Source organism: Colossoma macropomum, unplaced genomic scaffold (assembly GCF_904425465.1).
Source record: "Colossoma macropomum unplaced genomic scaffold, Colossoma_macropomum, whole genome shotgun sequence".
NCBI classification, from domain to species: domain Eukaryota; kingdom Metazoa; phylum Chordata; class Actinopteri; order Characiformes; family Serrasalmidae; genus Colossoma; species Colossoma macropomum.
Genome location: NW_023494785.1, coordinates 43,598,594 through 43,615,421, shown reverse-complemented (window position 1 = coordinate 43,615,421; position 16,828 = coordinate 43,598,594). Strand labels below are relative to the sequence as shown.

Below are 16,828 nucleotides of genomic sequence, written 5' to 3'. Positions count from 1 at the left end.
AGGGTGATTGCGCTTCAGCACTTGCTAGGTGGTTGCTAGGTTGTTGCTGAATGGTTGCTAGGGTGTTGCTAGGTGGTTGCTAAGGTGTTGCTAGGTGGTTGCTATGATATCCCAAGAGGTTGCTAGGGTGCTGCTAGCTGGCTGCTATGATATCCCAAGTGGTTGCTAGAGAATTGCTAGGTGGCTGCTATGGTATCCCAAGTGGTGGCTAGGGTGCTGCTAGGTGGCTGCTATGATATCCCAAGTGGTTGCTAGGGTATTGCTAAGTGGCTGCTGTGATATCCTAAGTGGTGGCTAGGGTGCTGCTAGGTGGCTGCTATGGTATCCCAAGTGGTTGCTAGGGTATTGCTAGGTGGCTGCTATGGTATCCCAAGTGGTGGCTAGGGTGCTGCTAGGTGGCTGCTATGATATCTCAAGTGGTGGCTAGGGTATTGCTAGGTGGCTGCTATGGTGTCCCAAGTGGTTGCTAAGGTGTTGCCAGGTGGCTACTTTGATATCCCAAGTGGTTATTAGAATGCTGCTAGATGGCTGCTATGATATCCCAAGTGGTTGCTAGGGTATTGCTTAGTGGCTGCTATGGTATCCCAAGTGGTGGCTAGGGTGTTGCTAGCTGGCTGCTATGATATCTCAAGTGGTTGCTAGGGTATTGCTAGATGGCTGCTAAGGTATCCCAAGTGGTGGCTAGGGTGCTCCTAGGTGGCTGCTATGATATCCCAAGTGGTTTGTAGGGTGTTGCTAGGTGGCTGCTATGGTATCCTAAGTGGTTGCTAGTGTGCTGCTAGATGGCTCCTTTGATATTCCAAGTGGTTGCTAGGGTGCTGCTAGGTGGCTGCTATGATATCCCAAGTGGTTGCTAGGGTGTTGCTCAGTGGCTGCTATGATATCTCAAGTGGTTGCTAGGGTGCTGCTAGGAGGCTGCTATGATATCCCAAGTGGTTGATAGGATGTTGCTAGGTGGCTGCTATGATATCCCAAGTGGTTTCTAGGGTGTTGCTAGGTGGCTGCTATGGTATCCCAAGTGGTTGTTAGAGTGCTGCTAGATGGCTGCTATGATATCCCAAGTGGTTGCTAGATGCTGCTAGGAGGCTGCTATGATATCCCAAGTGGTGGCTAGGGTGCTGCTAGCTGGCTGCTATGATATCCCAAGTGGTTGCTAGAGAATTGCGAGGTGGCTGCTATGGTATCCCAAGTGGTTGCTAAGTGTGCTGCTAGATGGCTTCTATGATATCCCAAGTGGTTGCTAGTGTGCTGCTAGATTGCTGCTATGATATCCCAAGTGGTTGCTAGGATGCTGCTAAGAGGCTGCTATGGTATCCCAAGTGGTTGCTAGTGTGCTGCTAGGTGGCTGCAATGATATCCCAAGTGGTTGCTAGGGTGCTGCATGATGAGTTATGTGCTATATTGATTCTACTGTAATGGATGTGATTTCTTTTGCCATGACAGGAACACTGAGCTACAATGAAAGTGCCTTCCTCATGGAGATGTCCCAGATTGGCTTCTCAACACACATTTTAGATGTGAGTAGACTCTGAAAAAAGGAAATGTGAAGGGTCTTTTTAAAAACATGCCTACATCGTAATGATAACTATAAATTAGTATGAACTGTGATGGGGTTGTTATACAGTGCCTGCATTTATGCCGCCTTTTCAGTTTATTAGTCAATACTCAGTTGTATCTACAGTTACTGGCCATTTAAACAGAAACACCTACCATCCATAGCATTAAAACCACCTCCTTGTTTCTACGCTCTGAAGAAATTAGGATGTGCTGCATTATTGAAAGCCTACTGTGCTGGTTTCCAGGATGGGATCTTGTTCGGGATGGTGGGAGCGTATGACTGGGAGGGAGGAGTGCTGAAGGAGAGCAGTGATGGAAGAATCATGCCTCCACGAGAGGCTTTCGAGAAGGAATTTCCGCTGGAGCTGAAGAAGCATGCAGCTTACCTGGGTAACCTCAACACCTGCACATTTAACCTGTTAGACACCACCTGCAAACAGTAGATCATATACGTGCACAGTAAATACAACCCCATTTCCAAAAAAGTTGGGATGCTGTGCAAAATGAAAATAAAAATAAAATTCAGTGATGTGCAAATCATTTAAACCCTATGTTTAATTGAAAATAGTACAAAAACAACATATCAAACGTTGAAAGTGAAAAATGTATGGTTTTTTAAGATATATATGCTCATTTTGAATTTGATGCCACTGTGTTTCATCACCTCTTCTTTTAAACACACTCCGACAACAACAGACCGACTGCTGTTGTTTTGAAGGTGAAATGTTTTCCCATTTTTGCTTAACATAGGATTTCAGATGCTCAACAGTTCAGGGTCTCATTGGTCATATTTTTCATTACATAATGAAAATAATGAAAATACATGATGTGCCAAATGTTATCAGTGGTGACAGGTCTGGACTGCAGGCAGGTCAGTTTAGCACCCATACTTTTTTAAAACAGTGCAATGCTGCTGTAATACATGCAGAACGTGGTTTTACATTGTCTTGCTGAAATAATCAAGGCCTTTCCTGAAAAAGACGTTGTCTGGATGGCAGCATATGTTGCCAAAACATGTATATATCATTCAGCATTAATGGTGCCTTCACAGATGTGCACGTCATCCATGCCATGTGCACTAATGCCCCCCTATATCATCATGAATACTGGCTTTTGAACTGTGCACTGATAACAAGCTGAGTGGTCTTTAGCCCGGAGAACACAGTGTCCATGATTTCCAAGAAGAATTTCAAATTTTGATTTGTTAGACCACTGGACAGTTTTCCACTTCCCCTCAGTCCATTTTAAATGAGCTCTGGCCCAGAGAAGGTGGCAGCTTTTCTGGATCCTGTTTATTTATGGTTTCTTCTTTGCGTTTATACTTGCATTTTTGGATGCAGCACCGAACTGTGTTCACAGACAGCAGTTTTCAGAAGTGTTTTTCAGAAGTTGTGCAGCGATTTCCACTAAAGAATCATGTCTGTTTTTAATGCAGTGCCGTCTAAAGGCCCAAAGATCACGGCCAGCAAATACCTTGGCCTTGTCCCTTACATACAGAGATTTCTCCAGATTCTCTGAATCTTTTAATGATATTATGTACCGTAGATGATGAAAAACTGAAGTTCTTTGCTGTTTTACATTGAGAAACATTATTCTTGAATTTGATTGGATACAGTGTTCAGCATGGTTGTGTACGGCTCTGTCACAGGTTACACCGTGTCCTCAGTGACCGTAGGGGACTGGAGGAGGCTCTACGTGGCCGGAGCCCCCAGATTCAAACACAAAGGAAAGGTCATTCTGTTTGACCTCAGCCCAAATGGAGACGTCACCATCACACAGGCCCTGAATGGAGAGCAGGTACAGGACAAACTGATCTGAGGCAGTTCATTTTGAGATGTAATAGTCTGATAACAGCAGGAAATCAGATTGTGTCAGTAACTGGTTCAGTGTGTTTACACTCAATAATCTGATAACTGAAAAAAATCAGATTGTGTCAGAAACCGGTTCAGTGTGTTTACACATAATAATCTGATAACAGCAGAAAATCAGATTGTGTCAGAAATCGGTTCAGTATGTTTATACTTAATAATCTGATAACTGCAGGAAATCAGATTGTTTCAGTAAATGGTTCAGTGTTTTTACACTTGATAATCTGATAACTGCAGAAAATCAGATTGTGTCAGTGTGTTTTCATGCTCTTGAGTAATCAGATAACGGGGAAACTCCGGGTCAGATAGTAATCAGATTTCTGCTTTGCAACCAATAAACTCACAGAATCAGACATGGCATAAATATAACGTAAAACTCAAGCATCATGCATGTTTCAGTGTCGCTCCAAAAGTGTTTTGCTGCGTCTCGCGGCGACGCTACTCACTTATTTCCAGTACCGCCGTCTGTTTTCACACATGCGCAGACTAAGAAATCCGAAAGAAATCAGAGTAAGAGTTTACATGCACTGAAATCTGATTACTGAGTTTAAATCCAGCCTCTTTATCGGATTTCTTAATCAGATTTCTAGACCTTACTCCAGTCTAAGAAATTAAAGTGTTCTGTTTACATTACAATTTGAATAATCAGATAACTGCAGAAATCAGATTATGATCAGATTATTGAGTATAAGTAAACACACTCAATGACAGCACATTTTAAAGGTTTCTCAGTAGACTTTGACTTTCTCTCTCTCTTTTTCTCCCCCCTCTGTCTTTGCAGATTGGCTCGTATTTTGGCAGTGAGGTCTGTGGGGTGGACGTGGACCAGGACGGCATAACAGATATCCTCCTCATCGCTGCCCCCATGTTCCTCGGAGCAGGGAACAAAGAGACAGGGAAGGTTTACGTCTACTGTCTGGATGGGGTAAGAGGCTACAGGACAAGCAGTATGAGTATGTCTTTGTGTGTCAGGATTAGAGGTGGGCGATATGGCGAAAATATAACGTTACGGTACTTAAAGAAATTTTCACGAAATACAGTATGTCACAATTTTTATTTTTTTCAGACAACTGATCAAAACCAGTGGCGCTACACTTTAAAAAATACTATCAAAAACTGTGAACAGAAAGTTTTTTATTCAGTATTTGACACTAAATCCAGTTAAACAGGACTAATTTTGCTCTCCTTATAATGAAACATGCAGTTGGTCACTACAAGCACTGACGATATACATGATATGTTCAGAGAAGCATATTTTATTGACATAATTTATCACGATAACTATATATATTGTCATATCGCCCAGCCCTAGTCAGAATCATAAGGCTTTGTTCATCATAGACTTGTGGCTAACCCCAAGAGACTGGCTTACCCTTCTGCTCACTGCTAATTATCTGAGAGCTGAAATTGCCCAGGACTAGAATATAAGAATGAATTCATACATTTATCCACACCTAAATTGCTTTTCTGTGATAGAAAGTATTGACTGAATGATGATGGATCTCCTCTCTTCCCTTCTCTTCCTCCCTCAGGAGGGTTTTGCTCCTAACGGGACGCTGCATGCTCAGTCCAAAGCCCAGGATGCTCGGTTTGGCTATGCCATGGCTGTGGCTCCGGACCTCAACCATGACGGCTACGCTGACCTGCTGGTGGGAGCCCCGCTGGAGGACGACCACCAGGGGGCACTTTACATCTACCACGGCGATGAATACTACATAATACCTCAGTACAAACAGGTAAAGAGTTCGGTACGAACCACATCTTGGTCTAGGACAGGGGTCGGCAACATGCAGCTCCGGAGCCACATGCGGCTCTTTTACTGCCCTGTTGCGGCTCCTGAATTAGATTTGTAGGTAAAAACAGTAAAATAAAGCTCTGCTGATCGTTCAACACAGTTTAACAATAAATGGTCTTAAACTCTGGAGTTAATGTAGAACTGCTAATTCACCCTTTAACCCTGAAGATCAGCGCAGACTGCTGGTCACCATAGCAACAACAGTCTCGCTTAGTTAAAAGCTAACAAAACGGCAAAGAGAAAGATTTAAGATGAACATCGATAATTTAGATAATTTAAGACTTATTTGTGTTTATAATCACTCCAGCTGGTTTCCTGATACGTTTAATCTGCAGCGAGAAACTGTCGAACACTAAAAAGTTTATTATTTGAATTTTCCCGTTCCGCCTTAAATGGTGCAGCAACTAATAACTGTTTTCTCCTTTATACAGTCCTCACTCTCACTGTCATTCACTCTCTTTCTCATTCTTCCTTTCTCCCCGTTTATTCTCTCCCTTCGTCCGTCCGTCCTCCTCCTGTCTGTCTCTCTGCCTCTGTCTGTAGCGTATCTCTGGCTCCTCTCTCTCTCCAGGCCTGCAGTATTTTGGCCGCAGTCTGAGCGCGCTGCTGGATATGGACGGCGATGAGCTGCTGGACCTGGCAGTCGGAGCTCAGGGCAGCGCCGTCCTCCTCAGGTGCTCCATGCCAAAGCTTTTCAAACTTGCAGCAGTTTCAAGCGCATGAAATGACACATTTGTATGCATTTTTTATGTGATTTATGAAGTTTTCTTTCATGAGATTTGAAAACCACAAGGTATTAATATTGTTAGAACTTCATTTTGAATATTTATTAGAAATTTATTCTTGATATTCATTTAGAATGCTCATTTTACTGGAGTTCATTCTGGAAATTCATTTTATTAGACCTTCATTCTTGATGTCCTGCAGCTTTCACAGTCATCGTCATCTTCTACAGCTCTCTTCATCATTCTGGACACATCTGACATTTTTTAAAACTCCCTACTAATTATTGAGAGTAGTAGAGGGCGGAATAGGCCAGGGCTGAACGGTTTGCAGAAAATGTCTAATTGCGATGTTTCTGACCGATATTGCTACCTGCAATTTAAACTGTGATTATTATCTATAAGATAGAAAGTCCAGGTCTGTTTATTTTTGGCCAAGCAGTTCAGAATATCCACCTTTTCTGGCTTGAGGCTCGACCCCTGAACGTAGTGTGCCGAACTGCCAGTAAGTTGTGCTTGTGATGTCACAACACATGGAGGTTTGGTTGCCTCTGATTGGTCATCTACAGGCATTTCACAAACTCTGTTATTAGGTTCAATTTCCACTCTTAAAAAAAGACAATGTTTTTGATAACGCAGACTTTCATTTAAAAGAAATTGCAATTTCAGTCCTAATATGGGGAAAAATTATATGACAGTATAAATACGATTACTGATGGTATATCGTATTTATGTTTTTTAATTTCAAATAAAACCATGCTGAATGCCCAAGTAAACCTTTTTGGTAGATTAACACTGAGTGTGTTTACATGCACTGAATAATCCGATAACTGCAGAAAATCAGATTTTGTCAGTAATTTGATCAACGTGTTTACATGTTCTTGGGTAATCAGATAACGGGGAAACTCCGGGTCTCCATGAGTCAGACAGTAATCAGATTTCTGCTTTACAACCAGCCAATAAACTCACAGAAGAAGACATGACGTAAACGTAACATAAACCTCAAACTTCATGAGTGGCTTTTTTTAAAACATCGAGGCGCTTTACCTGAAAATATGAACAAACATCATCTAGAAGATGAAGAATATTTAAATCCTTTATTTTGTATTTGGTTTCAGCGCTGCTCACTTATTTCCGGTACCGCCGTCTGTTTTTGCACATGCACAGACTGAGAAATCCGAAAGAAATCAGAGTAAGAGTTCACATGCACTGAGAAATCTGATTACTGAGCTCAAATCCAGCCTCTGTATGAAATTTCTTAATCAGATTTCTAGATTTGAGTGTGCTGTTTACATAACCATTTGAATAATCAGATAACTGCAGAAATCCGATTATGATTGGATTATTGAGTGCATGTAAACGCACTCAATGGTGTATTATTCTGAACTGTCTTTCTTATATTTAAAAGCTGAAATAAATCTAAAATATTTTTATTGGGTGAAATAGTAAAAACAGAAATGATCAGTATACAGTCAGGTGTCAGTATTGCTTTCTAACCCTAACAAGATATCCAGTCTAAATGTTGTTAGACAAGTCATTTGTCTCATATGTGCGTTAGGCTTTAATCTACGAGCGTCAGATGCTGCTCGAATTTAGTGAATATTACAGCTGTAATTATATGAACCGGCATATTGTCCACTACTATTTGAAAGCTGCGAAGCTGTACAGGACAAACAGATTAGAGTTGTTTTATGCTTTTATCCGCAACCAAATAGCTTTTATATGATTGAAAATTGTGGTCTTACTACTAATTTTGTATGCTTTAATATCAACATTCTTACACAGAAAATAAATGTGTGGCATTTCCTGACCTGTCTTGTTGTGACTCTTTCTCCGTGCAGGTCACGGAGTATAGTCCAGATCAACGTAAGCCTGTCCTTCCAGCCGCACTCCATCAATGTGATCCAGAAGAACTGCCACAGGGGCGGCCGGGAGTCCGCCTGCCTCAACGCCTCTGCCTGCTTCTTCGCCAACAGCCGCTCTCCTGGAGCTTACGGCACATACTTCGGTAAGACGAAACCATTTTTCTGTTTTTGACATTATTTGAAAATGCCTGTTGTCTTTCACATTGTGTGTAAATTTCATCATGATTGGACCAAAAGAAACGGCCCAAAATGACTTGGAAAAAAGTCTGATTCCATTGACTTCCATTAAAAGTAAAGTAGGTTCTCCTGTAAAGTTACCATTTTGGAGATACAAGGTTTTGTTCCGACAGCAGCGACATACTGTTTTGTTACTCCTAGCTTTCCTAGTTGCATGATGCTAATTGGTGGGGTATAAGCTTACGTGTTAGCTACATTAGCCTCACAGCTCCAGTACAAAACTAAAGAAGCCAACTTCAGACACCAGGCTTGGCTGATTGATTACATGCAGGGTAAACTATGTTCCTTTGATCATTTTAAAGCCAATGCAGGTTCATTTAGAGGAAAGCAAAATCATTTTATCCCCTTGTTGTGATATCAGTGCTCATCAGCACTCAAACATTTCAGGTACTGAAACCACAATTTAACCAAAAAACGTTCAATATGTGCTTTTAGCTGCGTTTGGAAATGAAGACTGTCAAATTACTACATAGGCTGAGCTGCTCTTCATCCCCAGGAAGACACTCTGAATGAACATGAACTCTGTGTGATTCAAACCCGTCCCCTGTTCAGATCTGCAGGTGGGGGCGATGCTGGATGACCGGAAGCTGTCCGCACGTGCTCTGTTTGACTCCAGCTCCCAGAGGCAGACTGTGATAGGGGTCAGAGTTCAAGTGGGAAACACCCTGTGCCAGACGCTGCCCTTCCACGTGTTTGTGAGTTCACACAGAAGAGAAATATAAACAACTGAGACAGACAGACAGACAGACAGAGAGATAGATAGACAGACAGACAGACAAACGGACAGACGGACGGATGGGTAGATAGATAGATAGATAGATAGATAGATAGACAGATAGATAGACAGACAGAGCAATAGATAGACAGACGGACGGACGGACAGACAGACAGACAGAGAGATAGATAGACAGACAGACAGACAAACGGACAGACGGACGGATGGGTAGATAGATAGATAGATAGATAGATAGATAGACAGACAGACAAACGGACAGACAGACAGGTGGATAGATAGATAGATAGATAGATAGATAGACAGACAGAGCAATAGATAGACAGACGGACGGACGGACGGACAGACAGACAGACAGAGAGATAGATAGACAGACAGACAAATGGACAGACAAATGGACAGACAGGTAGATAGATAGATAGATAGATAGATAGATAGACAGACAGACAGACAGACAGATAGATAGATAAATACATAGATAGATAGACAGACAGACAGATGGACAGATGGACAGACAGACAGACAGACAGATAGATAAATAGATAGATAGATAGATAGATAGACAGACAGACAGACAGATAGATAGATAAATACATAGATAGATAGACAGACAGACAGATGGACAGATGGACAGACAGACAGACAGACAGATAGATAGATAGATAGATAGATAGATAGATAGATAGATAGATAGTCAGACAGACAGACAGGCAGATAGATAGATAGATAGACAGACAGACAGACAGACAGACAGATAGATAGATAGATAGACAGGCAGACAGACAGACAGATAGATAGATGGATAGACAGACAGACAGATAGATAGATAAATACATAGATAGATAGACAGACAGACAGACAGACAGATAGACAGATAGATAGATAGACAGACAGACAGACAGACAGATAGATAGATAGATGGATAGATAGACAGACAGACAGATAGATAGATGAATAGATAGACAGACAGTGGTGTTTAGACAAAGCCCACATTCAAAGTCCCTCAGCAGGGTTTTTTTAAACTATCACATGTGAATATGTATATCAGTGCTACTGATATAGCTATAATGCCAAAGGTCATTCAACCAAATACTGCTAAGTGAAATAGATAAATAAACTGTTATCTATCACATTATTTTGAACACAAATGCACAAGGAGCTTAACTACAACAATAATAAGACAAACAGTGCTAAATCTACAGAAACACAGAGAGTACCAATGGAAATTACACGCAAAGGTAAAAAACAAAACATTGGAGCTGCAGGGAAGTCAGAACTACCACAAGGCATTACAAGAGAACCAGAAGTAAATACCAGACCAAATATTAGAATTATTGACAGAAAAACTAGAATAATGTTGATTTATTGTGTCATTAATTTATAGACTGACTCCAGATATTCCTGTTTCTTCATTTTCCCTTTTGCTTCCCTTCTCATCTGACCAACAGGACACAGCTGACTACATCCGACCAATCAGCTTCTCCCTGAACTTCAAAATCAACGACACAGAAAGTGGCCCTGTGCTGGACGAAGGCTGGCCGACCACAGTGAAGAAAACAGTGAGTTAAACGTGTGATTCAGGTTTATTCCCAGGACTGCATATCGCCCCCTACACTTCCTGTAGTGTATTACAGTCTGTCAGAGTGACTGTGTGGATCATATGAACATTATAGAGCTTTTTAAATGAAACAGTAGAAGCCATATCGCCCCCTACACTTCCTGTAGTGTATTACAGTCTGTCAGAGTGACTGTGTGGATCATATGAACATTATAGAGCTTTTTAAATGAAACAGTAGAAGCCATATCGCCCCCTACACTTCCTGTAGTGTATTACAGTCTGTCAGAATGACTGTGTGGATCATATGAACATTATAGAGGCTTTTTAAATGAATCAGTAGAAGCCATAAGAATGGAGACATAAATGGTTGTTTATGTAATTGTGTTTATTAGATCCCTTTTTATAAAGACTGTGGGGAGGATGATGTCTGTGTGACAGACCTGAATCTGAAAGCCCACATGGACATCTCAGGAACAAGGTACTAACATGAACCTACTGCACTGCTCTTCAGACTGTAAGCTGCTAATATCAGTAATACCAACATTAACATGTAATACCATATTATTAAAGCGCTATCCTTATAACACCACTATGCATTCTGGATGCTGAATAATAGAGAATCTCCCTTTGTGGCCTCATGTCAGTGTTGTGTAAAGGCTAATGTTGTTTGCGCCTGCAGGCAGCATCCGTACGTGATCCGCAGCCCTCGCAGACGATTAGCAGTGGAGGTTCAGCTCCAGAACCGGCTGGAAAACGCTTACAACACCAGCCTGACTCTGCACTACTCCAGAAACCTGCACTTCAGCAGCCTCAGTATACGGGTAAATAAATGCACACAGGCACACTGCATAAAAGCCCTGCTGTACTGAAAGTCTAAACCATAGATATCCATTCCTAGATGCCGCGTTGTCTGTTGTTCTCTGTCTGAGGCGATATGCCTGCGTGTCCGCCATGTTGGAGAGGTCAAGATCCGGTTCTGAACAAATTCACTTGTATTGAGAGACGAAGAGTCTCAGGATTAAATCAGCCACAACTTCCTTATTACTAACCATTTTCACCAAATCTGTTTAGTTATAACCCTCGGACACAGATTTATCCAGTCTGCGCGGATCTGCTCTCAGTAGCTTTTACTACTTTAACAACTGATCGTGATAATTAGCCGTCTGGACCAGCAGGAAAGTATTCAGTCTGCACCTGACGATAAAAACCGAGTTTAGTGTGAGAAACACAATCAGACACATCAGCAAATCCATCAATGTGTGAATCACTTCAAATATTAATACACATATAAATAAAATAAACCCCCAAAACACAGAAAGAAGGACGAAGCTGAATGTCTTCCTATTCACCAGCTTCTTGTTTGAATTTTCTCGTTCCACCTTAAATGGTGCAACAGTCACTTTCTGCTCCCCGAAGCTGCACCATTTAAGGTGGAACAGGAAAATTCGAACAAGAAGCCGGCAAATAAGAAGCCAACTTCAGCTTTGTGTAAGAAGGTGCTAATGCTAATCTATTATTAATATCTACACGGATTAATGAACGCTATAACTTACTGCTACAAAGCTTTAACCATCACTGTAAATAAATAACTACTACATAAAGTTAAGATCCTGAATAGACTATTAAATGAAATAAGCTTCATATAAAACCAGAGGAAAAACAATCACATCAACAGGTTCTCTGTGCTTCGCCAACCACACAACCACATCTACACAAACATCACACAGACATGAGTGTGGATCACTGCGTTCCCTCCGTTATATAATCCTGTCCCACTTTCTGAGTGTGATATTCCTGAAATAGTGTAATTTTGGACAGTATCTTTATTAACCTGCTGCTCTGTAATGGTACTGAATGCAGTCCAGCAGCGATGTTGACCGCCCTAAAATGGCGGCGCCGTTGACGTGCCTGGCTGGACCCAATGCAGCGTCTAGTTATGTATATCTATAGTCTAAACACATACACTACTGAAGAGGTACTGTTCCAAGGTTGGACAGTTATCTCAGTCAACCCAGTAAGAACCCTTTTCATGCATGTGAGGCCAAAGCTTAAAGCAGATGATCCTTCAAGTGTTCTTTAGTAAACAGAATGGTTCTATTTAGAACAGTGAGTTCTGTATAGCACCAAAAAGGTTCTTCTATTGTTACGATGTCAGGCTTAAAACAATAGAGGAACGCGTTTTGATGCTATAAAGAACAATGTTCAAAAAAATTCTATATAGAACCATATACACATGAAATGGTTCTACACTCTTAAAAAAGAAGGTTCTTCAAAGGTTCTGTGGTTCTGTGCAGAACAATGAACACTCAAAAGAACCATTTGCAAGCCTAAACGGTCCTTTCCAAATGAATTAAAATTATTTAGGGCTAAATGATTTTTTTTTGTTTGTTTGTTTGTTTTTGTTGTTTTTTTGTGCTAAATGATTTTTAAATGAATTATGTACCCTATATGTACATATTTTGAGTCACTTTCTCCAGTTTCTCATTAGGTTAAGTGAATAACTGACTCTAAATGTAGGTATTGTGATATAAACCGAGTCTGTTCTACAGTTTCTCAGTAGACTGAATGAATAACCAACTCTAAATGTAGGTATTGTGATATAAACTGAGTCTGTTCTACTGTTTCTCATTAGACTGAATGAATAACTGACTCTAAATGTAGGTATTGTGTAGATATAAATGTAGATATAACCTGAATCCTCAGTTGACTCTCTCTCTCTCTCTCTCTCTCTCTCTCTCTCTCTCTCTCAGGAGGATGCCCAGTTTAAGATTGAATGTACTGCCCTGAGCTCCAACAGTCACTCTTGCAATGTCAGCTATCCAGTGTTTCGCTCACAGTCCAAGGTGCCTCCTCCTCTTCACTGTTCACTTCCTCATTATTCTCTCACATAAAATATACTGAAGAGTGCCCTCTCTCTCCCTCTCTCTCTCTCTCTCTCTCTCTCTCTCTCTCTCTCTCTCTCTCTCTCTCAGGTGAACTTCATGCTGGAGTTTGAATTTAGTTGCACATTTCTTTTAAATAAGGTCCAGATGAAGCTAGTAGCAGCAAGGTATCAGTGTCTTCACTCTACTAAAGTACTGTACTCTCTTAAAAAAAGATGGTTCTTCAAGGGTTCTTTAGTAAAGACAGTGGTTCTACATACAACCATGAACACTCAAAGAACCATTTGCATGATTAAATGGTGAAATGTGTGGTATATGGTGCTGCGTAGCACCAAAAAGTGTTCCTCTATCGTTACAAGCTTCTTATAGAACCATAGACAACACAATTTCCATCAACCTGAAGGACCATTTCATCATGCAAAGAACATTTATGTATGCAGATGCTTCACTGAGTGTTCATGGCTGAATATCGAACCACTGTCTTTACTAAAGAACCCTTGAAGAACCGTCTGTATAAGAGTGTAGTGCTGTATATATTCCAGTGTAATAATCTATAGCAAAACCAACATAGGCTGAATGTGCAGACGTGAAAGTGCACGTGAAAATTTGGATACATTGATCTGAAGGTGGCAATTCAACTACATAGATTTAGAACTACGTAATAATAATAATAATAATAATAATAATAATAATAATGATGATGATGATGATTCTTGTATGTGTTTATTTGTCTGTGTGTGTGTGTGTGTGTGTGTGTGTGTGTGTGTGTGTGTGTATGTGTGTGTTTTACAGTGACAGTGTTGAGCGAGAGGACACTCTGTCAGACAACACAGTTGGGTTATACACTGTAGTCCAGTATGAGCCTGACCTCTTCATCACCAGGTTAGTGTTAGTGACTCTTCCTCCATCTCTGCCAGTTCACCTCTACAACTGTGCTCTTTAACTATAACACATGATGCATCACTTAAAGCGATAGTTTGGTAAGAAACCTAACTTTCTCCCAGCTTACTCTAAATCAGGCATGTCAAACTGGGAACTTGTGGGCCAAATGTGCTGCAGAGATCAGCGTTTACCCTCATCTGACTCTCTGAATTCAGTTCATGAAGGTCTAAGCGCTAAGCAGCTGAGGAGCTGAATCAGGTGTGAGCTGAATCAGCAGTGTGCTGAAGTCTGCAGTGTTGTGACCTGCAAGGACTGGAGTCTGACACCTGTGCTCTAAATACTGTAGGGGTTGCACGACTTCAGGTTTTTTAATGTCCACAGTTATGTGACATCGACTAAACACTGATGACGTAATGAATGAAAACGAAGGAGAAATGAATGCTTTGCAACAAGCAACTTTAAAAATACGACTTTAAAAATGTGACGAGGCCAAACTCCACAGGTAAGTAGAGCATGACGTGCCCTTTCCAACGAGCCCCGGATCGCATTGCTGGCCTTCAGGGAACCGGAGATACGGACCCCAGAACCTCGCAAATTTGTATCTGACTTAGGCGCACCCTGGGCGTCCTGGAGGAGATGCTCGTCTGTGGCGGAGATCCTGAGAGACAGCGAATTTTAGAGCACTGTAAATCGGCGAAAATATAAATGACTGACTTCAAACTTTACAGGATTATAGGGCGTTATGCTCCCCCTCCAACCGCGCAGGACTTTTTATTGTAGTCTTTGGAAAAATGGAGATAACAACGTTCAGTATCTGATCTTTGAGGCACTGTAGATCGGTGGAGACATGTTAGAACAAAGCCAAACTCCACAGGTCAGTAGAGGATGATGAGCTCTTTCCAGCGAGGATTACACTGCCAGTCTTCAGGTAATGAGTCAGTCAGTCAAGATGAGATGTTTCGTGTCTGAAGTTTGCTTCTGTAGTTTTTGCGCTGGAGTTATAAAGCTAATGTAGTTAACAAGTAATGCACACTTGTTCCTCACCAATTAGCATGGTGCTAACTACATCTCTAATCACCACACTCTCACCTCAAACTGTGTCGGTCATTAAGTAATCTCTAATAGACTTTCCTTATACAGCATTAAAAAGCAGAGTATTTCTAAATATCTGGGTAAAAGCTCCGTCTTTCATGTTTCTCATATTTGTTTTGGCCCTGTGCAGTGATTCCAATCTAAACCGGTATGAGGTCCATCCAACCAGGACTGTGTCCGAGGGGACGGGACCTGAGTTCTACACACACTTCAGGGTGCGTCCTAAAATCACTTATTAGTTACACCATCAAAACCACCTCCTTGTTTCTACACTCACTGTCCATCTTATCAGCTCCACTTACTATATAGGTGCACTTTGTAGTTCTGCAGTTACAGACTGTAGTCCATCTGTTTCTCTGATACTTTGTTAGCCCCCTTTTACCCTGTTCTTCAGTGGTCAGGACCCCCATGGACCCTCACAGAGCAGGTACTATTTGGGTAGTGGATCATTCTCAGCACTGCAGTAACACTGACGTGTTGGTGGTGTGTTAGTGTGTGTTGTGCTGGTACGAGTGGATCAGACACAGCAGTGCTGCAGGAGTTTTTAAACACGTCAGTGTCGGTGCTGGACTGAGAACCAAAAATATCCAGTCAACAGTGTCCTGTGGGCAGCATCCTGTGACCACTGATGAAGGACTAGAGGATGACCAACACAAACTGTGCAGCAGCAGATGAGCTATCGTCTCTGACTTTACATCTACAAGGTGGACCGACAAGGTAGGAGTGTCTAATAGAGTGGACAGTGAGTGGACACAGTGTTTAAAAACTCCAGCAGCACTGCTGTGTCTGATCCACTCGGACCAGCACAACACACACTAACACACCACCACCATGTCAGTGTTACTGCAGCGCTAAGAATGACCCACCACCCAAATAGTACCTGCTCTGTGAGGGTCCATGGGGGTCCTGACCACTGAAGAACAGGGTAACAAAGTACACAGAGAAACAGATGAACTACTTTCAGTGATTCTTCTTGTCAGAAACACCCATAACGGTGATGTGAGGTATCTGTTGTTCTGCTTCTGTGTATGTGAGGTTGTGTGTTTGTGTGTTCAGGTACAGAATCTTGGCTGCTATGTGGTCAGAAATCTGGAGCTGAGAGTGAGTTTACCCGCCGTAGCTTCAGGGGACAGAGTCTTCTCGTCAGTGGTGGAAGCTTCCTCTCACAACGTGAGTGTCCAGCTGTGCGTGAGGACCTTCACTCCACTCTGTCTGTGTTTACGGTGCTGTTGAGAAGTTTACAATCACTGTTTTTAATAATACAAAATCAGTCTGGGAGCAGATAAAAGTGTGAAATGATTCTAATATAAGTAGCTGGAAAAACATCAGATGTGTTCAGAATGACGAACAGAGCTGTAAATGATTCTAAAACAAGTTTTAATAACGTTAATATCCAGAACGAGGTTCTAATGAAATTAATATCTAGAATTAAGTTGTAATAAAATTATTATCCACAATGTAGTTCTAATAAAATTAATATCCAGAATTGATTTTTAATAAAATTTTATCCAGAATGAAATTTAAATAAGATTCATATCCAGAATGAACTTCTAAAAAGTTCTAAAAAATTAATATCCAGAATGAAGTTCTAAAAATTTAATATCCAAAATGGAGTTCTAATAAAATTAATATCCAGA

At 41.3% G+C, this 16,828-nt stretch overlaps 1 protein-coding gene across 3 annotated transcripts in view; it reads left to right on the top strand.

Moving 5' to 3' along the window:
* itga10 (integrin, alpha 10) overlaps positions 1 to 16,828 on the top strand; it is a 78,432-nt gene that overhangs the window by 54,238 nt on the left and 7,366 nt on the right. For all 3 annotated transcript variants that reach the window (XM_036596095.1, XM_036596086.1, XM_036596077.1), the window contains 16 exons: positions 1,444 to 1,517; positions 1,803 to 1,947; positions 3,206 to 3,354; positions 4,207 to 4,350; positions 4,958 to 5,161; positions 5,764 to 5,894; positions 7,784 to 7,950; positions 8,597 to 8,739; positions 10,226 to 10,336; positions 10,728 to 10,813; positions 11,015 to 11,156; positions 13,086 to 13,178; positions 13,308 to 13,384; positions 14,010 to 14,099; positions 15,322 to 15,406; positions 16,248 to 16,361. In XM_036596095.1, the coding sequence (XP_036451988.1) occupies positions 1,444 to 1,517; positions 1,803 to 1,947; positions 3,206 to 3,354; positions 4,207 to 4,350; positions 4,958 to 5,161; positions 5,764 to 5,894; positions 7,784 to 7,950; positions 8,597 to 8,739; positions 10,226 to 10,336; positions 10,728 to 10,813; positions 11,015 to 11,156; positions 13,086 to 13,178; positions 13,308 to 13,384; positions 14,010 to 14,099; positions 15,322 to 15,406; positions 16,248 to 16,361 (1,955 nt within the window). The remainder of the gene's footprint in view (positions 1 to 1,443; positions 1,518 to 1,802; positions 1,948 to 3,205; positions 3,355 to 4,206; positions 4,351 to 4,957; positions 5,162 to 5,763; positions 5,895 to 7,783; positions 7,951 to 8,596; positions 8,740 to 10,225; positions 10,337 to 10,727; positions 10,814 to 11,014; positions 11,157 to 13,085; positions 13,179 to 13,307; positions 13,385 to 14,009; positions 14,100 to 15,321; positions 15,407 to 16,247; positions 16,362 to 16,828) is intronic.